Raw genomic sequence first — 25,366 nt, 5'->3', positions numbered from 1 at the left:
AAGAACCCACTTGAAAGCAATGTGTTTTCTTCTTAAGGACAGAGCGTATTGCTTCTATAGCATTCCCAGTTCCTGCTGTGGCAGGCTAGAGAATTAAACTTAAAACCCAAACATTACATCTGGAAACACCCCTTACTAGTAGGGACAAACTTAGAGCTACACACACCAAAACTTTAGAACCGTTCTGAGGCACAAAGCTTTAACAGTGAATATCAAAAAAAAAAAAAAAAAAAAGGCATGACAAGGTTATTATGTGCCTCTAGTACTACCATGAAACCATCACATCATAGGGTTTACACGAACACGTGCCTGGGTAAGCACGTTAGAACAATGATTAAGATACTCCAGGCAAATAAAGTGAACCTGTTTTAACTGCCCTGCAGTTTAAACCTTCAAATACATCTCATTTAGGAATAATGAAATTTGAAAGAAGGTGGAAGGAAACACAATCATTTTTGTTCTGCCTAAGGTAACCTACATTTTTAAAATGTATAGCCATAAGATGCATGGCTCTGAACTTTGTATTCAGAGAAACAAAACAGTTGGAAATATCTGCATTAGAATTTGACATTTAGTATACTGCAATTTCATATAAAGCCTTAAAATTACATTCTTCTGAATACTACTAAAGACACATGCCACCAAGATCCACTGTTACGTTACAGTGATGATTTGATATGAACCATTTTCTTGGGATGGTACTTTTGCTTCTGTTGTTGTTCTGGGTTTTGGCGGCCATTCTGGATCAACCAGCAGTTCCTGAGCTAGATGCATATACTTGGCTTTTGGTGTCTTCTCTCTACAACCAAACAGGGAAGAAAGGAAACAGACTCCACAGTGATCCACAGCAGCCTGCAGAAGTGAACAGATTTGAAAACTGGATTACCATAAGAAAAAGTTAATATAACTAACAATACAGTAAATCGCTAGAAGAAAAAAATGTTAGTTTAGTTTCTAATTTACTATTTCATCATCACATTGGACCCAGAAAGTGTAGTACAGAAATTCTTCTGTTGTGTCATCTCTTCTATACTATGGTAGCAATGACATTTAAAAAAACATTAAGAAAAACCAAGTATTCTGCATTATCGTAACATCTAAGGTCACCAACAGCTTTTATGCATATTTTATAATAGTTTCAATAAACAAAGGTATAACAGACACCATTAAATGATGTTACTATTGAAGAAAAAAAGCCTGATCTAGAAAAAGCAGTCAAATTCCCAGAGTCTCAACACACTTTTAAAGCAATGAATTGTTTAACTGAAGGCAGCCAGCCAGCCAAAAGTGGCAGAATTTAACTTGCTGATACTGTGAAACCTAAGTCCTACAGGTATTAATATTTATTAAAACAGACACAGATTATTGAACTTAAGTCTTCCTTCCTATTTTTCCTCTCCCAGTCCTAAATGCATGTAACTTAACTAGCTGGAGAAGAGAAACACCATTCCTCATTCTCAAGACTGGATCCCTCTCATGTCTCAGAGAGCACCTATAGTCTGTAGGGCTGACATTTTAATGGAGATATATTCTATGGCTTTCTTCATGCTCTGAACTTCTATCAATTGCTGAACTGAACCAAACATGAGCCTTAAGCACAACTTCCATTCTTCAGTGAACACAAAGCAATTCGTTCTTGAACAGCCTCAAAAGGACAAATGTAAATCTGAAGTGAATACATTTAATAAATTTTAGTGCTGAGAAATAAACCATTGTAATTCTAGCAAGAACAAATGTACAACCAGATAAAAGTAATAAGCCAACACGCTTAAAGCAAAAGCTAGTTTTTATGGGATTCGCATAGATTTCCTTCATGTATTAATGACAGAGGGGCAGACTAGACCAAGATTCATGGTCACCTGAAAAGCAGAAGCTAAATCCTTCAGTCTCCTAAGCCATCTGAAGTAGTAATAACATACTTTCATTTGCCATTTTTTTTGGTTTCATTTGTACATGCTATAAATTACTGCTCTCAGACAATGATCTAAAACTCTAAACCAAATTAATTTAATAAAGAACTGGATTAGACGCAGCATCAGCAACTCTGCTTCCAAGCAAATCAAGACGTTCCCAGTCCTACCATGCTAACTTGTGACAACACAAATAAAATTTGCTAATGTGCAAACTGAAGATAAAGTGAGAAAAGCCTTAAAAACAATCCTCTGTGTTTGCTTCGCAGTTCTTGTATACAGAGCTAAATTCTTTAAGTGTCAACAAGGAGAAAAACACAAAACCAGAAGCGTTTCCTTTTAATATTCTAGTTACAGAAATCTAATTTAGGCAGTCTTAAGCTTAAGATAAGGCAACAGACACTTATAGGTCATAAAAAGACAAAACCGAGTTAATCTGCATGCACTCAAACGATGACAGCAAAATACTGGTCTCCAACCTGAGGCGGCTGGGGTATGTTGAGGCGATATTCTCCTTGTTTGTCTCGATTGAACACAACCTTCCAAAGGATCATATCAAGGAGGACATTCTGTGAGACATTGCAGTGAGCAGGAAGAATTAAAGAAACTAATGATCATTTGTTGTTAGTGTGCACATTACAAATAAAACCTGAAATAGTGTGTTAGGCATAACTAATTCAGTGCCAGGCAAAATGGAGAGTTTACGTTACTTGTCAGTACTTAAGTGATACACATTTTCATTCTTAAAGTGCTCACATGAGACTTAAGAATATGAACATGTACTTAAAGTCAATAGCAACAATGACCAAAACTGCATCCATCGATACAGGTAAAAATTATAAATACACATTCTTAATGTGTTTCAATACTCTAATAAAACCTGTGAAGCACTGCACACGAGTGCTTAAAGCAGTTTCCCCTCAAACCATCTTTAACATTATAGTGTACTTCATGCTGGAGCTATGCTTTGTTCATAGTTTGTTTTAAACCAGTGACATTCCCAGAAAAGCTTTGGTGGGGTGGCAAAGCTGAGCCACCAGCAGGAAGTCTGAAGGAATTCTGCAGGAGCCATTCCAGATTTTGGAAAAGAGGGCAGAAGTTGAACAGTATGTTCAGTACATCTGGTTATTCTCATACAGCTGCGTGGGTGGACTCGAGAGCCTTGAACAAATCCGGCAACACAGGTGTGAACCTGTATCTTCCATGGCCTTGAGCCCATAACTCTGATCTTTGGACAGATTCCATTTCTAACATCTGACTAACCTCTGCCATTGAGAAAGGGGAGCTGATTAGCCAGACTTTTATAATAGATTTTATAATGCTTATGATTTCATAATATACCAGAATTTTATAGTGCTTTTATAAAACATTTGCCAACAAATCTTCAGCTTGTTAGATGTTCATTTTTGAAGCCAGTCTGGTTTAAGTATGTCTAAACCAGACATCAGGGGTCAGGAGGAACATCTGCTAGGGTCTGCCTTTGTTGTGCCGTATTTTCTATCATCTGGTAGAAAGAATATGCGTGCTTTGTGAACCTAGTCTGGCAGCCACATGGAAGGAGCAAAAGATTTACACAGCATTTCAGAAAACATGTTTGGGACAACCACAGTCAGAAACCATTCCTGTTGCAGAAGCAATGAAAAAACTACAGATGATCATAGTGTGACACAAAAGTGTCAAACTGGTAAGTGTGACAAAAGAAGACAGATCCAATCCCTCATGTATCTCATCATTATGAGACACTTAAAGAGGCAATTACTGAGGGATTAGTCTCAGCAGAACAAACTCTAGGTGATATACATACAGAGTACCTTGTTAAAAGAAATAAGGAGATGCCGCCAGCAGCTTCTCCTAGATACTCAGAATACGACCTGTGGTACCCAGTAACTCTGTAGTGAAAAGTGTAGTGAGCAGAAAATCCACCCAGGCACACAAGGACAGAAAGGCAATGAGCTATACTGGAAATGAAGGAATGAAATAGCCTGCGGTTTCTACACAACACATTGGACCCCATGAGTTGGCACCACATGAAAAAGCTTCAGGGAGCCTAGAGTAATACTGCTTGAGTTGGACAAATACAGTTCAGAAGGTGGGACAAAAGTATGTTGAAGTTATGGAGGGTGAAGTGTGTATCGTAAAACAAGGTTTGGGATTTGAGGATCACTAGACAATGCTTCTGTTGGACACCTGCTGTACGGTACGACAACTCACCTCTCTGTCTAAACAAAGCATTCAACTAACAGTGAAAGTGGAAGAAATAGGTTTTAAGTCCAAGCGGAATGTCCCAAACAATTAATGTCAAGAAAACTAAATTCTATAGGTACTTCTATTCCACTACTAAAGTATGGGCAACAAGATAAATAGGAAAGTCTGTTTAAAAGGAATGTGACAAATCATCCTACCAGTTTTGGTAATGAGAGTTAAGCGACTAAAGTTTTGAAAGATGCCAACTCAAACCTGCGTAGAAAAAAGAGTGGGGTGGGGTTTGAAATACCGGGTGAAAGCAAATGCTCCACAGCAATTACATTGCTTAGGTTATGCTTAGTAGAAACTCAGAAGTTTATAGATTGATGTGGCAACCAACAAGGCCCAGGGGTGGAATCTTACGAACATTTAAACCAGAGGAGAACCATTTGTCCTCGAGAGGCACGTGCTGATATATGGATTGACACACTGTACAGACTTTCTGCTGAAGCCCTTACACTTCCAGAACAGAAACATCACCAGATTGTATAAAAGTTAAAAAGATCACCTGTGGAACAAAGTAATTTTTCAGCAGAAGGTAAGTTTATTTCTCTCAGTAACGTTTATCGCTGGACTGAAAATTGTAACCACCACCTATTTACACTCCATGTATCAAGACAAAGCTCAATTCCAAGGAATAATCTTAATGCTTCAAAAAAGTTGACTTTCCAGAGATGGTAATAAAAACATCAAAACTGACTAGAAAAAGCAAACAGGGAAAAAATATTTCTATCTAGGAGGTTCATTTTAAATTTATCGGAAGACAAAAAAGCCACGATTCTGCACCTTCAGAATAACTATTTTGTTTCAGTAGCAAAGACAGCAATATACATAAAATTTAACTTTTAACAAATAAAAAAGGAGGCAAAGAAAACAAAACTATTAAGAGTTTAGTAGTACAAAAAAATGAAAGAATTAAAAGGCATAAAGGAAAACATCACAAGCAGGGTTAGAGTAAATATACGGCAATGTAAGAAAGGCACAGGATCTTTAGGAGAGGATAAACTTGTTAACAAAGCAAAGACCAAAAAAATTAGTATCTACTGCCATGTTTTGGAAGAGACAAGTTATCGCCTATCATGTGAAAACACCAAAAACCATGTTCCAATAGGCAGCAACATAATATTGCAAACTCTATTTGGAACAATATTTTGAACACAAAGCCTTCATAATTTTGATTAAAGTATCCAAAAAAAACTTTGGTTGATTTTATTTTTACTAAGTCACGAATAAAAGGGAAAAAACTAGTCAACTGGCAAGAGTATTAATGCTGTAGTAATCTTCAAAGGCCAAAATGGTATGATCCAAGCAAACATTATGCTGGTTACCTTGATAGCAATCCCTCATATAGTAATGGAAATACTGACTAGAAGCTGCAGAAAATGTTATACAGTAAAAACAGATAATTGTAGTGTGCAAGTGCTAGATAATGTTGAAAGGCTTTTTCATCTTGCAGGAAAAAAAAGTGACTAATGGCTGCAACCAAAACCCAAACATATTCAGGTTGGAAACAAGGCATCAATTTAACAGGGAGAAGAACTAACCACAGGAATAAATGACTTTGAATCCAGACTCCTTCTGGAAGATGTATCTGTCAAACTTCAATTCTTGGAAACAACATAGGGGTACCTGGATGAAAGGTAGGGCATGTTTCTGCCCACATTAACTCTGGAATTACAGCAGAAGAGGTCAATATCCAGAGTGACTGACTTTGGACAAGCTCAAGGCTGGAAAAAAAAGATCTGCATGAACATCTCTACTTCTGGACTTGGATCAGATTAGACGAACAAGTTATATAGACCCGCATTATTCTGAACAACAAGCTATGCGCATGATCCAACTGAGTGAAGATTGGCTCCCCTAAGGATTTTATATAGTTCTTTACTACGTTATGTTATTCTGAACTGAATTAACACCGCAAATAAATATGGAGAGTATTGTCCTATGAAATAGTTGAAATAATTTAGAAGTCTTTCAACTTTTCCCCCCTCTTTTTTATTAATAAAAAAGGTTTTAAAATTATGCTTTTAACACAGAAAACCTTGACACCTTAAATCTAGCCTACAAGGACATTTTTAAGAATACAAAGTTAACAAGAAAACAGTGGCCACTTAGACTGGTGTGCTGTGAAGAGAGACCTTCTAAACAAAAGACAAACACGTAGCCTGAAAAAAAACCCCACCACTTAACAGACACGCATTTTTTCCACCTGAATTTCTTACCTCCATCAGCACGCATACAATTGCATTGAGAACAACAATGATGACAATTGTTAGGCGCCACTCATATGGCACACACACGAGCTGTGAGAAAAAGTTGCCAGAAGTTAGCAACACACATGAAGTAAACACACATTCAAAACAGGCTCAGAGTTATAAATTCTCCCTCCCCCCCCAACACCGAGATGTGAAGTTAAAGCTCTAAAGGGGTCAAGCTTGCCCAAGAGGCAGCCAATCAGTTATCCTATGAAGTACAGATGCCTGCATATCTGCTGAATCTTACCTCAAGAAATTTGTCAATAGATTCAACAGGATGCAACATGATGAAAAATACGAAGACATAAAGAACTATCACAGATATAACAAACAGAACTGTAAAAGAAGGAAAAATATTTTAATTGGACCATCTCACAATCAGTTGTAGACAGTTTTTCCATGTATCACGGGTTCTTTAATCTCTGGAAATAACCTCTTTTCTCCCTCTAAACCCCCTCCAGGCAGATTTTGGCAATACACGTTGTGCTGATAGCCATTAAGAGACAGAAGGCCAGACTCAATTTCTCACTGGCTCACTTGTGGAGCTGAAACATATATACACATATACTTCTACAAACAAAGCAACTATTAACACAAATTCCTCCATACGGTTTAATACTTCCCTACTTCTATCTCTGATTATCAGAGGATAATTGTACTATGTTCTCCCAGCAACACTATTACTGCTGAAATAGCATAACCGAATTGTAAGCGAGCCATGGATAAACAAGTGCACAGTCACTTGGAGTTTTACTTGGAACTGTATATAGTAACAAAAGACTTACAATTTTTGTAGCATGGTTGTCTAAAGGGCTTTCCTTTAGAAAAGACAATTGCCACTATGAGGTACTGAAAGCTGGATATAAAAAACAAAGTTGTGTTTTCATAATTTTTAATGTAATGTTCATCATTAAGAGTCTCATTCCCACGGTGCACAGAGCTGGTGTTTGTGGCATCCGATACATTACATGCACTACAACATAAAAAAAACATTTAACACTGAGTTAAGGAGAAGATGCAAACAAGGCCTATTTATTAACAAAAGTAATGACAGAACAAATTGCTACAGCTGTAAAAAAAGCTTATCCTTGAAAACCTATTACAGGTAAGAAATAACTCAAAACTGCGGCAGGGAGGTAGAAATTTTTGTGAATTCTGAGCTTCCAGTTCTTTTATGCTTCCAGCTTGTAAGTTCACTACATGAACTGTTTAGAAACTATCACTGTAGATACACTTTGAAGACAAGAAAGAAAATATCGCAATCTAAAATAAGATTAAAACACCTCTTCATTTTCAGAAATATGAATTTGATTTACTGGCACTCTAACAGGAAAACAAAACTTTATAATATAGAAGAGTTAAAATAGGTCTGAACCATTAATTTCAAATTTCGATCTCAACTGTCCCAAAGTTGACAAGTCTTCAGACCCTGCAGTCTGGCTCTGACCCAGTTTTGCATTTCAGCTGTTGGGTAACTCCTATGTATTAGCATGCTTTTCACAAAAAATTCAACAGACTAACAAGCTGCCATACAGAAGCTTTACTTACAAAGTCCCCAAAGGTGGTCAATAAAGAAGAGAGCAATTATTGCCTATAGCTTTCCAATCATTACTGTATCCTGCATGGAGCCACTGAAACACTTACTCAGATTCCGTTGTCCAAGGCTCATACCAGGACTGCTGTTTGACCCAAAAAAACCCAAAGGCTTGGAAAGCAAGGGAGATGATGATCTGAGACAAAACGGAACACAGAAGTGGACCTGAGATAAGACCTGATGGAGGCCTTCGCGCGACAAGCTCCTTCCAAGCAGGGTTCAGACTCACTGCAAAGAGAAGGAAAAACAGATTACACATTACATCATTATGGTTTTCAAGAGTTACCCTGTTCACATTCTGTGGAATTAGAATGGCTTGCTCATGACATCACTGTAAAAATTAGTCCAGAACTGCAAGTGTGAACCCACCTTGAAAAGATTATACCACACTAGAATAATGCCACAATGCCTTCTACAGGCTGGTTACCCCCAGCAGCACAGGATAGCAGGGAACAATAATAGAAGCCATGAGGCTTATGGAATTAGTAGTGTCTGGCCAAATTCCCTCTGTCTGGCACAAGGACTTACAGTTCGTCTCCTCAGTTTTGGTCTGCCATTGCTTCAAAGTAGCAGTTTCTATTAAACTTGAAAATGGAATTCTACTGTTAGCCAGTAAACTGAGTGCTAGGTTCATATGTGGAATCAAATACTTCACTAGATAATCGTTTTTGAGTATAACGTTTTGTGGACAGAAGTTCAAATAAAAATGCAAGAAATCAAAATATTTGAGAAAGATGATATTGGAACAACTCCTGTTTTGAGTCCAAAAACAGTTTCCTCATGTCAGTAGAGATTTATGACTTCCTGTACTGTGAAGAACTACTTTTCTAAGATCATGCCCACAACCTGCTTTTTGTATGAAGACATTTCACAAACTTCAGATGAATCTAACTTAGTACACAGTGGTTTGGGTTTTTTAATGCATATACTGTAGCAGTCGTAACATCTTAACTGTATGTGACAGTGCTTACCCCAAACAGCATGTAATTAGATATTAAAGAAAATATGACCAAGCAAAAACTGCTTCATAGAAGCCAGCAGCAGTAATTCAGCACAATACTTACTAGTGAAGACAACCACCAAAATGATTGCCAAATCAATGAAGAGAAACTGGAAATCTCCCAAATTGCTCAGGATCTAGACAGAAATCACAACTGAAACATTGGTAATTTCTTCACACCAAGAAACACCTTACAGTGACACTCCTACAGCATTAATTCTTTAAATTTCACTCTATAAACAAGACAGCCTCTTGTCAAACTGGCTTCCTTTATCTGCAGCAGTCTCGAGTACTCTACAATTCATAGGTCAATTCCTGAAGTATCATGGTATGAAACAATTTCAGTTTCAAGATGCATATGCTATTTGTAATTGAAATTCGTTTGCAATCAAACTTGTATTACTGAATCTTACAAACCAATGAAATAATAGCTTAGGCGCACAGTTCTCTAAACACCATAACCTTACTATGCAGTCATAGAGTTGTCAAAATTTCTAACTCAAAGGTCCTTTAATACTTTGCATGTTTAACTTACTCAGAATACAAATTAAAATACAGGTTTTCTACTACATGCCATATTGTGAATGCAATCATATTAGCAGGAAATACTCCACTTCGTTTTTTTTTCCCCCTCCTAACTCAGTATTTGCAAGCTGCTCTCTTTCAATCCTTACATAAAAGGAATGCATTGCCCTTTAAATAAAGTTAGGCTATTTTAAAATGGTGAGTTTTTAAATAATTGAAAACTGTACTTTTGTTCCATTTATATGCTCATTTGGACTTCCCACTGTAGACTTTCCATTCACAGGCATTAGTTATTGCCTTTTTAAAAACAGATACTACCATATTTTTCATACAGTTAATATATATAAAAAATACTAACAATACTTTTAGTCCAGAGTTTTTAGAATGTGGGTGTTGTGTACTCAAAGAGACTTGCAACAATTTATATTAAGTATCTATCGATTCAAATCTCTGAATTACGTTGACACTGCTTAAGCACTTACAGAATACTTACAGAATATAGTAGAGTAACACTGATGTACTGGATAATGCTGTATAATGCCATGAACTTAAATACACAGAAGGAAGTTATTAAAGCAGCACGGCCTTCCCTGTCAAAACAAATGCAATCATGTAACTGGAAAGCTGTCTGTGCAAGCAGTTAAATTCTGCTTAGCAAAACGTTAGCTGCAATTAAACATCAGCAAACCCTTTGCGGGACATTAGGCTGAAGACATACAGAGAAAAAGGGGTCAGAATGGTACACTTCCAAGTACATCAAAGTTGTGAGCATGCCTTCTGAACTGAGCCACCACCTTACTTTGGTGTTCTTTGGACTTTATGTGGTTTTCCAACAGAGGTTTTAAAATGAAGGTCTGCTTGGAAAAGCATCTATGAAGCACTAGTTTACTACACAGATTGAATGAACATGCAGTCAGCCACAGAGCTGCTGACTTCAGAAACGTTTCTGATTACACATTACTTCATTAGTTCCACACAGACTTAACTAGATTCTTCTCTGGCTGACCTTTATCCAAAATTATTACCTAACTTCCAATTCTAGAATCAAAAATTAGTTAAACTCTATTTAGAAAATTTGTTTCCTACTTTGTATGGTGCCGAGCAGTTGTCTGAAGAATTTTACTGCTTGCAATTACACACAGCCTTTATGGAAACTAGCACAGTCACCAAGACATCAAATCAAATACCAATGTGTAGAAGCTCGCTCATGCTCTAAAAAATTAACTTTACACAGATGACACGGTTTAATCCCAGCCAGCAGCTACGCACCACGCAGCCGCTCCCTCACTCCCTCCCCGCTCCCAGTGGGATGGGGAGGAGAATCAGGAAAGAAGGTAAAACTCATGGGTTGAGATAAGAATGGTTTAATAACTAAACTAAAATATAATACTAACAATAATAATAAAGAAAGATAACTGTAATGAAAAGGAATACAACAAAAAAAAGAACAGGGGAAAAAAAAAAAGGAAAAAACCCCAATGATGCACAATGCTAACCACCTGCTGACCGATGCCCGAGCAGCAATCCGCCCCTCCCAACCAGCTCCCCCCTGTTTATATACTGGGCATGATGTTCCATGGTATGGAATACCCCTTTGGCTAGTTCAGGTCAGCTGCCCCGGCTCTGCTCCCTCCCAGCTTCTTGCACACCTGCTTGCTGGCAGAGCATGGGAAACTGAAAAAATCCTTGACTTAAGATAAGCACTACTTAGCAACAACTAAAACATCAGTGTGTTATCAACATTATTCTGACACTAAATCCAAAACACAGCACTGCACCAGCTACTAAGAAGAAAATTAACTCTATCCCAGCCGAAACCAGGACAACAGACAAAAGGGTTTTTAACAAAATACTAAATCATGCTATGGCAAGCCTTTGCTCAGCGTACCTTCAGTAAAGAAAAAGAACCACTAAAAATGTATGGCTGCTTCTTTAATTCAAACTGGCCTCCTACAGCATCAAACATATACTAATACAGGGTATGCAAAACGAGTTACACTGACTCATTTAACTTCACAGTAAGTGGCACTACCTGATCAGCTTTGGCACGCAGGAAATACTAGGTGTCCTGGAAGTGAATGGTGACGCCACAGAAGCCTCAAGTTCAGACAAAGATATACCGCCATGTGCCCTCTTCAGCGCCTGCCAGTTAACATTGAAATAGAGAACATTTTAAAACTTGCTTTCCGCTGTAAAATTTAACTGAACAGTTCTGTATGGAAAATAAAAATATACTTACGCCACAGTCATTTGCTCCATCTCCACACATGCCCACATAGTAACTAAAAAAACCAAACAGATGTCAGCATTCTGGACCTTTCCCTAATCATAGTCCATTTCGCTTGTTTCATTAAATGCTTCTATATTATTTGATTTATTCAGGGTTTGCATAATAATGAGTGATTGTTAATGCTGAAAGCAATTACTGTTGCCATTATACATATAAGGAAGTAGACAGAAAAGTAACATGACTTAGCCAGGTTAATCAAACCAATAATGGTTATCAGCCCTCTATCATTCCAAGGTGGTCTACAGCACCTTTCCTCTAGGCAGAGACTTTTGTAGTATTTTGTATAGCTGCAAGGCCTGACACCAACAGACAGCAGTATACTGACCATATGTGAATGGAAGTCATCCCATTAATACTTCTTTAATACACAGAAGACATTTGACAGATTTGTTTATTAAGCCAAGCAACCAGATTTATAAAATGTTAGTCAGTTTAGTTATTCGTCATTTAGAACTTCATGAAAAGTCTGAAACTTTCACAACTAGCCAGCAGATGGTACTACTTTCATTCCTGCTCAGCTAATAGGTTGATTTACCAACTCAAGGAAGTTATATTAGCCCAGCCTTTTTCATTCAGCAAAACCGCTAGCAGCATACATAATTTTTTCCTCCTATCACACCAGACACTGCCAACCCTCCCGCTTTCTATGCTTAAGCAAATACTTACTCTACATTTTGTAAAGCTTCCACCAACTGAGTTTTCTGATCAGGCGCCATGCGAGCAAACACAGTGCCATGTAACACAAGCTGGAAGACAGAAGATTTCTTAATGTTCACAGGGCAAAGTCTGTTCACCATCAGAAGTGCCCATACTCAAGTAAAATGCTCACCTTGGGTACCAGGTCCTGAAAATGCTCCAAAATCACTGCAAATGACTTTCCATTCATTGCAAAATGGTATTTGGTCACCTGGAGATCCTCAAGGCTTTCATGGACCAATTTAACTGGAATATCCTATCAAAAGTAGTTTAATACTCTAGCTGTAGTGTATTTACACAGATACCTTGTAATTTCAAGCTAATACTCGGAGGGGTATTCCTAGAGATCCCACACTACAGGAGGTTTCTAAGAAAGTTACTTGAAAGAAAACCTCACACAATGAAAACACTTATTTAGTAATAAGAAAATGTGGTCTAATGTTTCAACTACAAGCAGCTAGAGCTGTCTTAACAGAATGAAATGTGGAAAAAAAACCTGTCTCCTGCACAACTAAAACGTCAAATGTCATATCACAGTTGAGAAACTAGCTCCCCCAGCTGTTTTACTACTCTTTGGTATTTTAAGATCTGAAAGTTAACTAGTACATCAATTTTGACTTGACACTTAACAGCAGATTTGCTATTTAACAGAATAAGATAAAAAGAAAGAAACTCAACAGTAAAACTAACTGCTTACACTCTAAGGGCATAATAATGCTCGTAATACCTCTGAGTTTATGGCTGGTGATGAACTAGTGCATTTTGCGAGGGTATCTGCATAATGCCAGTTGATCCTGGCAGCCTGCCCATCCTTTGGAGGTAGTGCTTCAGCAATAATGACCTTATCCTGAGGTAGAATCATTCCACAGTCTCTGGCCACAGAGATAGCAGTTAACATGTTATCCCCTGTTAAACAATTGCATTTAGAAAGGCTTCAGTTAGAAAAGGATCAATAGCATATACTGATGTTCCACATAAGAGAAAAGCTAACAAAGCCAGTTTTAAACTAGGAGGACTGCCTAACATACCAGTGACAACCTTAGGGCAAACCAAGCCTACAGACAAAATTCAAAGCCTAGCTCGTTAAACCCCTCCCCTGCACTAACATCACTAGAAACTTTGTATGCTTCTTTCATCCATAAAGATCTCTTATTGACCAAATCTTAGTATATATTGAAAATCAGGCAGAAAACATGCAGCCATTTAAAATAACGCTATTTAAACATGGTCACAGAACATGCAAACACTGAGTTGTATCGCTAGCCTATCAAAACATTATTCCAAAGTTGCAATACCTGCGATTTAAAAAGCAAATGCACACGTTGCATGGAAAACACTGAGCAGAGATACCTAGCCTGCTTATGGGGACATAAGTCATTCTTACCAAAAAAAAGTCCAGTACAAAGTGACTTATCATAATATCATTCAAAATGGTAGGGACCTTCAGGAGGTCATCTAGTCCAACCTCCTGCTCAAAGCAGGGTCAGTCATAAGATTAGACCAGGATTTTCACCTAGTCTGATCTGGAAGACCTCTAAGGTTTCTTCATCCTTCAACTCAGTATAAAGTAACTTCTGCATGGAGCTAGGGAGAGGAAGCTACGAAGTAGAACTAATCCCTATATGGTTTCTGATGCTCTGATCTCAAAGCAACTTTCACCCAAAAAGAAACAGATCGGTGTCTGAATATTCTCACAATAGTTTCTAAACTTCCCTCTTGCTATAAATACAGTGTAATCCCAGCCTATTGACACTAAAATTTGACTCATACACTATAATAAAATAAGACCAAAGAGATGGATTTTTCTCTTTTGACTATGAATGTTTACATGCTAACCTGTAACCATGACAGTGCGAATGTTGGCTTTATGCAAATCTTCAAGTACAGCAGGGGTTTCTTGCTTTAGTTTGTTTTGCATTATAATTAACCCCAAAAAATCCATGTTGCTTTCAATAGCATCTCTGCAGAAAAGGAGGCAAGGAAGAGAACATTAGAAGAATTACAATTATCAGATGTAGCTTAAAGAGCCTGGTTTTCTGTTGATCAAAGTAAAGGGAAATGTTTATTTTTAACCATGAAAAGTGAACAATTTGCTTTATAAAAAGTGACCTGAGAGATATCATCATTCACAATCACTTATACTTATTTCCCTTGGTTTAGCTGAAAAACAGAATGAGAAAATGGTGTTTCCTCTCAAGCACAATTTTTAGTTTCTTCCACGAGAACTCCTTCTAAAAGAAGTTACATTCTCAAAAAGGTTATTGCTAGAAAAAATGCTCTGAAGCTAACTGCATTCACAGCCAAATTTTTAAGATTTGTTTAGAATGCACATCTCTAATTTCCAAATTAGCTGAACCTTAACATACAAGCCACCAAATTATGTTACCAAGGCTGGTAAGATTAACAGACATTGGCTAATTAAGTAAAGCCACTAAGTAACTTTGGTTTACATGAAAGTCAGTGTATTTACAGGTCTTGGGTATTTTAGTGCTACTATAAATTTTCACACCTGAAATTGGAAAACCCATTTCTCTGCTTTGTACTGCTTTGCAAAAAAGTTCATCTTGTACACAGAACCGATACAAAAGAACTGAGTCAAAGCTGGCATTTTCACAGTGATGCTACACTTTTAAACACTATAGAAAAGACAGCATTATCCACAAAACTAGGACCAGCTGAAAAATAATTAACAGGAAATACTACTCGTTGAAGGAAGAAACCTTTCTACCTTCCAAACCTTTCTGAGAAGCTTTGCAATGAGAAAATGGACTTGCTGCCTATAGTAGATGAAGAAACTAAATCAAACATGCACAGGAGGGTTTCCACTACATGCCACTATCTTTAATAAACGCAGATGATATAAGTATGTTCAAGTAACAAAGAAATTGGATGAGGTTTTCTGCCACATTAGCATAAATTAAACACCATAAAAAATTAATATTACAATTCATGTCAAGCTTAAAGATGTTCCTCAGAATTCACATTATTGCAGAAAAACTTCCTTATCTTAAATTTCTATGTATTGTCCAGGGTACAAATAAAGAATGCACAGAACTGCATATGTCAAGACAGAAGAAAGCTACAGACGAGTAGTAATTGATTTAAACAAAAATAAACATTGCATAATTAATCCAAAGCATGCAGCTTTTAATGCCTGTTACTCATTAAAAAAGTGAAGTCACTCTTACCTGTTAATAGTCTGGACTTTGTGCCATGTAAGCTTAGACTCCAATTTTCTGTGAGCAAGAGCAATAACTCGGAAGCCTTGCTTAGTGTATTCTTCCAGGACACACTCAAAGTCACCAGGAACTTTAAAAAGGTCAAGTTTAGAGTTAGTAAAATTATTCATATTACAGCTGAGCTACACAAGAAATAAAAATAGTTTGTTCCTTTACCTGTTTCCTGCTTACACAAGCTGGCAATCACTTCAGGGGCACCTTTCACATAAGCATCCATTCTCTTCTCCCCTAGAACTCTCGCTATTACACACATACGTTGCAAAACTGAAGAAAATGGAAACTGGCGCACAATTCCAATCTCATAACTGGTCTGTGTCATACAGGAAGGAAGGAAGGAAGGAAGGAAAGGGTTACATCCACATACATTCTAGGAAAAGAGGTACATGCTTAACTGAAAAAGCATACTTACCGAAAGCTCAAACAATTCCTAAAAAAAGAAAAAATACATTTACTGTAAATATTAATTTAAGTATTTTTTTCAGCCACAAACTATTTCAACATAAATCAGTAAATGAATCTACACAACACTCTCAATATAAAGTCACATTGTATTTGCAATGGATTTCATAAAAGCTGAATATGAATACACTGCATCTGTTTAGTATCCTTTAAGTGAGACATAGCAGGACTTTAGAGCTTGATTTCTTGATTAGAATTTGCAAGACCTTTCACAGTCCAACCTGTGTCTGTTTAGCCTATGTAAATGATTAAAGTACTACGGTATTTCAGAATGAGGCCATGATTATTAAGTATATCCCCAAAAAATCATGTAATAAGTTTCAAGAGCGTTCACATGTCAACTACTGCACAGTAATTACCGCTGTGCATGTACACTGAGTTCTGAACAAAAAAAGATGCTTCTATCTACTATAGAATAAGACTTTATACAGAGGAACCAACTTGCTATACCCTACCCTGCTCTGTGATAATCTGGATATACAGTCACATGCTTAAATTTCCCCTCCTGAAGTATTAAATACTTCCAAATACAGATAGAAGAAAATTTTAAATCTGCCAAGTACATTTTATTTTTAACTCAGCACTTAATTAAAGCATACATCTCTAAAGTACAACGGTGGCAAGAATTCCGTGCCGTGCAGTGACATTAACAAACGACTGTCTTAACTGAAACTGCAAGGTGAGCACACCTAAGCACTTCATTAGCACAATAAGAATTTGTTAATGATACTAATATTAAAATGCGTAAACTCAAAAAGCATTACAGCACTTTATAACCAGTCCGTAAGGGTAATAATGTTGACAATCAGTCTGCTCACCTTCAAAGTGGCATATATTGAACCACTACCTTCAACAACGGTTTAAACATGTCTTCTCTATCTTTGCCATCAAAAACCACCCAGTTTTGACCCTGTTTGAATTATATCAGCTAGAACCACAGCACATGGTAAAATGTATTTGTTTAACATGAAGGATTACTTTAACTCAAAGAATTGCTTCGAATTTTTATACCATTTCTTGATTTGTTTCTTGCTTGGATTCTGGCAAAAGTTGTTTTGAGGGTCGAACTACTGTTGGCATGATTTGATTATGAAGGGCTGTTTCCTCTTCAGTTGCTTCTTCTAAAACCTGTATTAACAATAATAATTTAATTTATACATTCATTAACTTTGATTTTCTCATAATGTAATTTTCAGAAAAAAAACAGGCTTGGAAGTCAGCCCAGGGTGCAATGATCTTTCTAAACAAGATTTCCTGTGAGAATTAAGTGTCTTAATTTAGCACTTAAGATCCACTTAGCTATTTTACATGTTTATTATATGTATTGAAACTTTGCCACACACAACGTGAGAAAGCAGTAAATTAGCTCTTCACTTTCTTTCAGTTCTATGAATTGTTGCACAGACCACAATTTAGGAACATTTTCATATTAAGACTTCCTTTGACACACAGGCATTGTCAAAAGCCCACCATTTCACAGTTACAGCTTGAAACAGCATATAATGGCTTATGTTGTACGTAACAGCGTAGGAAATTTCAGATTACTGATCTTAAAAACATTGTTTCAAGAGAAACAAGCAGACACTTACCCATCCTATTGCTTCAAACATCTTCAAATCAAGCGGATCCCCAGAAAGTACCCCTTCAATTTTTGTAAGGGAATGACAAGTTGCCATGCAAGCAACAAACTCAGACTTCAGCAAGCTCTCACTGCAAGCCCTCTCTTCCGGCAAAAGGAAACTAAAACAATGAAGTAATAATATACTTAGCACTATAATTATTTATTATGAGTCAATTCAAAAGGTTTGTTTAGATTAACAGAAGAAAATTGACTGCACAAGTCTCTTCACTTGTATTTTCACACATGACAGAAAACAGATTAAGACTCTGGGCTGGAATCTTCAGAAACAGTCACAACTTCTGTCTCCTTCAAAAACTCTCTGTTAATTCACTGTCTAGTTTGATTCCTCATACAGAGGCCTCTTACCACTTTGTAGTTAACTCAATTAGCTAATCTAATTCATTTTAGCAGCCCAAAAAGTCATCACTTAGGAGGACAGGATTAAGGAAACATGCTATACTTTAACTGCATCATTTCTGCAGTATGAACCTAATGAGGTCTTGGACTTTAACAAATTAAATTCCACCTCGGCCTCATAAGAGAGTTATAACTTTCATTACACCTAAACCATATTTTCAGTTGCATTCTTACAGCTCATTACAGAAATGCAAACATATATGAGCTCAAATGGAATTTTCTGTTCTACTCGGCTGAAACTGTTAAAGCACAACTAAGTATCATATTTGCTATCAGCTCTGATCTTACCCTTACCGAGCATTTTCCACCCGTTGAATTCCCCAAAGATCCAAGCCATCCTCAGTAAGTGTGCCAGTCTGCAAAATAAACCAAGGGGCATGGCAAGAAGAAAAAGGCCTTCAGAAACAAGTTATCCTCAAGTAAAGCAAAAATTAACAGCTAATTAAACTAATTACACCTGAACAATACATTTTATTTTGTTTTCACTTAAAAATCAAGACTTCAGGACAGGAAATACAGTATCTCCCTTGCTTTTTGCTAGTAACTAAGTTCCAACTCTGTTAAATAACTTAAAAAAACATTCAAAGCAATCATGCCCCTCCTTGGAGACAGGACAAATGAAATAGACCCTTAAAATCCAAAGACGATAACTCAACATCTCTATATTCAGGGGTTGGGGGCAAGAGGAAATAGGTACTAAACCCTTAGTACTACTTTCTTACATAGCTAAAACAGTAACTGGAATATATTTACAAGGGAAATAATATATTTAGTGTGGGTACTTAAGATTTTAGTTAAAAATCTAAGGAGGAAAATAGATTTTATCTAAGAATTAGCTAAAAGTAAAGGATTCTGGCTAGTGGCATTACGGTCTTTCACTCATGTTTCCATTAAGGAATAACAACAAAATATGCTGGTTTGGCTTTTCATTGAAATAAATGAAAATGAGAAACAAGTCTGACCTCACACTTCAATGTTCCAGAAGCCTGTGTACTGAATAAAACTCTTAACAGACCCCAACTCTCACATTTCTGGGGTGCCAGTAGTAAGTTAGGACTTGGGAGTCTTGAGATAAGAAAGCAGCTCTGTATTATAACAACTTTTTAGAGCAGACTAAGTGAGCTAACAGGTGGTAAACACTGACTACCTGGAAGCTAACACAACAAAAATGATCTAACTTATACAGAAGTAATGCATTTTCCTGTAGTTGCTAGTCTACATGAATTCCCGTTTATAATACCATGCCTTTCCAGGTGGCAACACAAAGTTTCAAAATTCACCTAACCTTATCAAAACACACAAGATTCAGCTGGCCACAGATATTTATCCTTTGTGGACTGATGCAGAAAATGCCAATTTTTTTCAACCTTCTTTGTGCGTAAACGATGCCAGCAGTCATGGCAGCAGGGAGCGCTGGGGGCACCGTGATAGTGATAATGTCAAGAGACTCTATGACGATGGTATGAGCTGGAACCTGCAATAAAGGTCAGAGTTAATGAACAAGAACTCACCATTTAAAGATTCACTATCCCACTGAAACATTACAACACTGTTACCAAAAGCAAAATCCACACATTGCTTTCCCCAGTACAGCATGTTCTGGATTGCCCAGAAACCTAGCATAATCTTCACCCGCCATCAGCAACCATGATAATCCAGTCCTAAATTATCCACAACCCATAACTTCAAGCTTTCACTTTTTCCCCTGCAAATACATTATTTTAAAACAGTAACTGAATAATGCAAAATTTTTGGAGAGAAAAAAATTACATTTATCAGGTTATCAGTTATCAATTTCTTGGTAAGGATCTTTTTGCCTGCAGCATGCTTTAGATGTGCTGTATCCTATTTCTTCCAACTGCGTATCAGTCAGACGGTAATCTTACGTATAATAAAGATAAAAGTCTAGTAATTGGGACAACAGAAATTGAGGTAAACTCAAATTTCACTGCAATATATTCAAATTCTGCTTCTCTGCTGAATTTTGTTCTCAGTAAGCTTGTCTCTCTCGTTCCATTAATACAAAATAAAGCAAAGAAATTTTCACTTAAAATTGAATTGTTTCTCATCATCTGAAGTGTGCTGGAAATCATGATCAACCCTGTTCTAAAATACAGCAGTTCTGGACCAGAAATGAAAACATACCTCATTTAGGATGCTATTGACAATAGTGTAAACAAACCCAATGCCTGCCACCACTACCAGAGACAGCAGAAACAAATAGGCATCTCTGTAGAGTTTAAAATTAGTTGGCTTTGGATATAGTATGGAACGAACAAGCTGTCCTTTAGCAGTACTAAAGCCTAGAAATAAAAAAGACTAAGTTATTAAAAGTATAAACAAGAGCAAAGCTATTCAAATAAATTAAAAACCTCAATGAAACCCTTAAGCTACTCATTTCATTAAGACTGTTTCTCAATATACAGTAACAGATGTTTTGCAATACTGTAATTAAGGTGCTTCAAAAATGTACATGCACATCATGCTAAGTGCTTCTCTCCTATGGCAAGGACATGCAGCTGATGCAAATGAACCCCTCTTCTACAGCAGCAGTAAACTCTCAAATGGTTTGGCCTGGAACAGTTTGTTGTACTGCATTTTGTCCCTCACAGTGCAGAGCTAGTGGGTGTATTTATTAGATGTCTAATTAAGCCAGTCCTTGGGCAGGGGGGTGGGGAGAAGTTATTCATAGAGTTCAACCTTAAGTACTTAAATGGCAAGTCTCTGTAAGCTCCCTTGACAGCCAGAAGGAAAGATTCAGAAAAAACTGCAGTACACAGAGTCATCTTCTGGAGAAAGCCACCTCTTGATAGCATTTTGTCACCTAAACTAGGAGACTAGACTTCTAAGAGTCTTAGAGTCAGACAACCAATAGATACCCTGAGATCCTCCTTCAACCTTTGCCTCAACATGTGAAGAGGCCAACACCAGCGCTCAATTTTGTATGCCTGAAACATTTTGTATCTGCTTAGACTTCAAAGTCTACTACTACAACCTCAACATCAATGTCAGGTCTGCTGGCATTATTGACAGCTCCTTGACAGCTTCTCAGTCTTCAAGCCATCATAGCAAAGGCTAAGCCCTCCCAGCAAAGGCTAAGCCCTCCACACTGGTATCTGGCATACAAGATTCTACCAGAACAAAGCAGCTATTGCATCAGTCTTAAAAGAGGATGAGTTCATCACAAGAGGAATAAGGCATGAAGCCTCCAGGCTTTGAATTTGCTACTGCAGAATACAAGCCACGGGCCTGTTCAGAGAAGTTCAGCATGTCAGTATGTACTTGAGTATTTAGTCATGAATGTTTTGCAATACAACACAGCAGTCAAAAAAATCAGAACTACCTTTGATTTTTTTTTAATGGTTTTGCAGAAGGTTCTGTAGCCACATAGGCTAGAACACACCAGGGTAAAACAATAAATGAAAACCTCATGTGGTCTCTTGAGAACACACTGGGCATACAGATAGCTTCAGTGAACATCTCTGTTCTCTAAAAAAAATCACCAGTTTTGAATTCTTTACAATTACAATAGGAGCCACAATGACATACACACTAACATATCCATGAACTGAGTTTCAGGAGCAAAAAAAATTAATACATTTAGGTCATCGGTATTTTATGTATATTTCAGCTGTAACATCAAACATTTCATGTTAAAGGCTTAACTCTGAAGAGTACTGTGAGTACAGCCCCAGCAGATCAATCTTACATCCTGATTTACTATAAGATTAAGACTACATGTCTTTGCACACAACCATACGGAGTTCTGCTCTCCTAGAACTCTTTTAAGGACTAAATCTTCTATCATCTTCAATTTCGTGGCATCTCCCTCCCTCACATAAAGGGATTTTTACTTGTATCTCACTAGGTAAGAATTACTTTCGTTCTTACTATCGGACATCCTAGGAGCAAGAAGCTACAAGCACTGTGACATCTATCCAGTTCTGTGGAGTGAGCAATTCCCTACTTGCCTAAAAGCCATCTGTAAACCAGACAGGAGAACAAAGAGGATTTTATATCCCTTTGCTCCTCTCTCTATATATAGTCATAGCAGGAGAAGTGTACTTGTCCATATGTAAAATCTGAACAAGGTCCACAGAGCTAAATTCATCCTGTTTACAACATAGGAGCTAACTCTGACCTGTCATGGGGAAAGACTAGATGAAAAAAATTACTTCAGATGTCAGTAAGACTCAGTGTGTTGGAAGCAATTACAATTCTCCTTGTAAGAGTTCCAGACTTCCAAAAAAAGCATTATCCTTCCCGCAGAGTAGAAGAAATAAGTCTTCAGCAGTTCATTGCTGTTGCTGTTTTGGACCACCTATCTGTATATACACATCAGGCTAAGCACATAAAATTTCTTATTTAAGAAACAAAAGAAGTTGAGATGGATATTATTAAAGGGCAGATGTGTTCAAGGGAAGGGAAATATTTTTCTTTGAAAAAAAGACTAATAAAAGCCTCTAGAAAGACATTAATGAATTTAATAAAAAAATCATAACATTTACTGCTAAAACAGACTAACAGAAGGTGAAAAGAAGCCATCAGAGAAAGAAGAGGCTAATCAGGATGAAGTTACTTGTTGGAAAACTTGCTTTAAGTGGTATTCTAGTGAATGCAGTCAAATTTATTCTATCCAATTCTATTGTAGCTTGGTTTATAGCTTACATTCATCTATTTTGTGGTGGTTTTCTTAAGATCATCTTTCTAAAGCAGAATCCTGCAACTACATTAGTCTGTGCAATTGTTTTTAATAGAACATCTGTATCACCTAAAACCAAACCTTTAACATATTAGTGTGAATAAGCACTTCTGTAGAAAGGGCTAGATTGAACACATTTTTTAAGCAAATGTTATGTTCTTTGACAAAACTATGGGCAAAGAAAACATTTGACATTGCCAATAACTCCACTAAAATAAGCCGTTCCCCACTACCCACCCAATCCGATGGTATGTCAAACCTTTTCAGAGAGGCATATGTAGTTCAACCAACACACCGTAAAAGACATCTAAAGGACGTGAAAATGCCTTCAGACTAAGTTTTAAATTGATGCTAAAGACTGATTCACTTTCTTGCTTGCCAATTGATACTCTCCAGGCCATTACCTAGTTCTATTACTGTTGTAAGACCTTTATCAAATTATTTGGGGTATACTCATTTATCCAAGCTTAGCAACATTCAACCCAATACTCCAAAGTATCAGTTGACATACACCTACAAAAGCGAGTAGTACATTAACAAGTGATAAACTTAACAATCGATACCTGTTCTCACTACTAGAGCTTTGACCAATTCTCCAGTATAAAAACGGGTTTGAATGACATTGGTTCCACAGAACAAAGTATGCCGTTTATGCACTTCTGGACTATATATTTCATCTCCCATTGCTTTCGGACATTCTGAAGGATTTGGTAGATTAATCTTTGTGACAGGAACACTTTCACCTTAAATGGAAAAAGAGTCTCTAAGCAAGATCAAATAAGATTAGACATTTTTTCCTTCACGACTTCAAGTAGAAAAATATAATCTCACTTCATCAGCACAGAAGCAGACTTACGGAAGAAGTCATCTTCCTTTCAGCACGTTATTACAGACTCTCTCACCTACTAGCCTCAGCTCACCAGATTCCTTATCCAAATCCTATTTAACTCTATTCGTTATTCACCGATACAGCTTTTGTGCCTCTCACTTCAAATCAGATAGGCGTAAAATATAGTTCATTGAAAGAAAACAGGACAAGCTTCCTTCTCCTGCTGCAAGGCATCACCCCATCTTTACTCAGAAAGACTAGAAGCTGAAGAAAATTATTCTCAGCTCCTTTGGTGACTGAGTACACTCAAGCTAGGCCTGCAATCAATTTTTATCAATTGCTAGCAGCAGCAAGAGGCTCAAGTATATTCAAAGAATTGAACATGATAAAACACACAATCTTTGAACTACAATTTTCTAAATGCCGCCAGTTTGGACAGATTATCCTACGAATAACAAAAAGTCCATCCTATTCACTGAAGCTGTCCTTCAAATACATCAGGTCCCTGGTTTCAGAGTATGCAGGCACAACTTGAGATAATAATTTCTGTTTTTAAATACAGTAGAACATTCTACTCACTACCTTCATTCTTGGAAGCAGCTAAAAAGTTTGGGCAAAAATTCTCTGAAGAAACATACTGCAGAACTCAACCTGCACTGAGAACACCAAGTCAAGAGGCAGGAAGACAGCTATCAAGAAGAAAGCTTTTCAACAAGAAACCATCACTCATTTTTGGAGTTGCCAAGCAGTACCAGGCAGCTGTTGCAGATAAGCAGAACACAGGTACTTAGGAGCATATGTAATTGCAAGAACATACACATTTCAAGCAAAATAAACATATCCACTTCTGCTAGAACATACTGCAAGTTAAGCATGCACACAAGTATAAACTAATACGTTTAGCTACACAAAACTGTATCAAGTTTACTTTACCTGTTAGCATACTTTCATTTACAATGCAAGTACCACTGAGAAGTACTGCATCACAGGGCATAATTGTCCCATTAGATGGAATTAACATGATATCTCCAGGCACAAGGTCGGTGGAAAGGATTTCTTCTATTTCTGAGTGTTAAAACACAAACAAGTTTACCTGAAAATAGCCACCATCTACAAAACCTGATAAAGATCCTCACAGCCAAGATCCAGGTGGGGACAATTAAGATTATACTCCATTTTATTAATGGTATTATGAAAAGTTTTTGAAAAGATAGAGAAAAAGCCATTGATAAATCCAATTCCGTCACAGACTAAACTCTAGAGCACATGGATATAGTTCATCATCACAAATGAAAGGAATCAAGCTTGTACAAAAGATATTAACAATTAACTACAGTATAACTTCAGTATAAAGACGCAAGTCCAATACAAATGCATGTCTTACAAAACAGTATCACACACCATAACCTAACCATCTTCAACTACTGTGGTATCCAAATGAGCAAAAGTCCAGAAATCAATTTGCAGCCCCTGCTGGGCAATAAATTGTAATGGAAACCCAACACATGCGCATCTTTAGGCCAAAAAAGAAACCACAATGACAGTTACACAAGTCGAGTGGTAGATAATGAGAAACAGGAGTAGG

General features: G+C 37.1%; 1 protein-coding gene across 1 annotated transcript in view; it reads right to left on the bottom strand.

Annotated features, from left to right (window-relative positions):
* Window positions 1-240: 240 nt before the first annotated feature.
* Window positions 241-25,366, bottom strand: part of ATP13A3 (ATPase 13A3) — a 59,913-nt gene continuing 34,787 nt past the window's right edge. Inside the window, exons 11-34 of the mRNA XM_050902624.1 lie at window positions 24,715-24,846; window positions 23,516-23,695; window positions 20,396-20,553; window positions 19,536-19,724; window positions 18,545-18,606; window positions 17,802-17,952; window positions 17,224-17,340; window positions 16,163-16,180; window positions 15,910-16,063; window positions 15,703-15,823; window positions 14,351-14,475; window positions 13,242-13,420; window positions 12,648-12,770; window positions 12,485-12,564; window positions 11,768-11,810; window positions 11,561-11,670; window positions 10,022-10,118; window positions 9,068-9,140; window positions 8,054-8,231; window positions 7,195-7,382; window positions 6,657-6,745; window positions 6,377-6,457; window positions 2,390-2,479; window positions 241-852 (exon numbers count right to left, since the gene is read on the bottom strand). Of these exons, the coding sequence (XP_050758581.1) occupies window positions 655-852; window positions 2,390-2,479; window positions 6,377-6,457; window positions 6,657-6,745; window positions 7,195-7,382; window positions 8,054-8,231; window positions 9,068-9,140; window positions 10,022-10,118; window positions 11,561-11,670; window positions 11,768-11,810; window positions 12,485-12,564; window positions 12,648-12,770; window positions 13,242-13,420; window positions 14,351-14,475; window positions 15,703-15,823; window positions 15,910-16,063; window positions 16,163-16,180; window positions 17,224-17,340; window positions 17,802-17,952; window positions 18,545-18,606; window positions 19,536-19,724; window positions 20,396-20,553; window positions 23,516-23,695; window positions 24,715-24,846 (2,936 nt within the window). The 3' untranslated portion in view covers window positions 241-654. The remainder of the gene's footprint in view (window positions 853-2,389; window positions 2,480-6,376; window positions 6,458-6,656; window positions 6,746-7,194; window positions 7,383-8,053; window positions 8,232-9,067; window positions 9,141-10,021; window positions 10,119-11,560; window positions 11,671-11,767; window positions 11,811-12,484; window positions 12,565-12,647; window positions 12,771-13,241; window positions 13,421-14,350; window positions 14,476-15,702; window positions 15,824-15,909; window positions 16,064-16,162; window positions 16,181-17,223; window positions 17,341-17,801; window positions 17,953-18,544; window positions 18,607-19,535; window positions 19,725-20,395; window positions 20,554-23,515; window positions 23,696-24,714; window positions 24,847-25,366) is intronic.

This window comes from Gymnogyps californianus, chromosome 10, assembly GCF_018139145.2.
Source record: "Gymnogyps californianus isolate 813 chromosome 10, ASM1813914v2, whole genome shotgun sequence".
Taxonomy (NCBI): Eukaryota; Metazoa; Chordata; class Aves; order Accipitriformes; family Cathartidae; genus Gymnogyps; species Gymnogyps californianus.
This window is presented reverse-complemented; position numbering and strand designations above follow the sequence as displayed.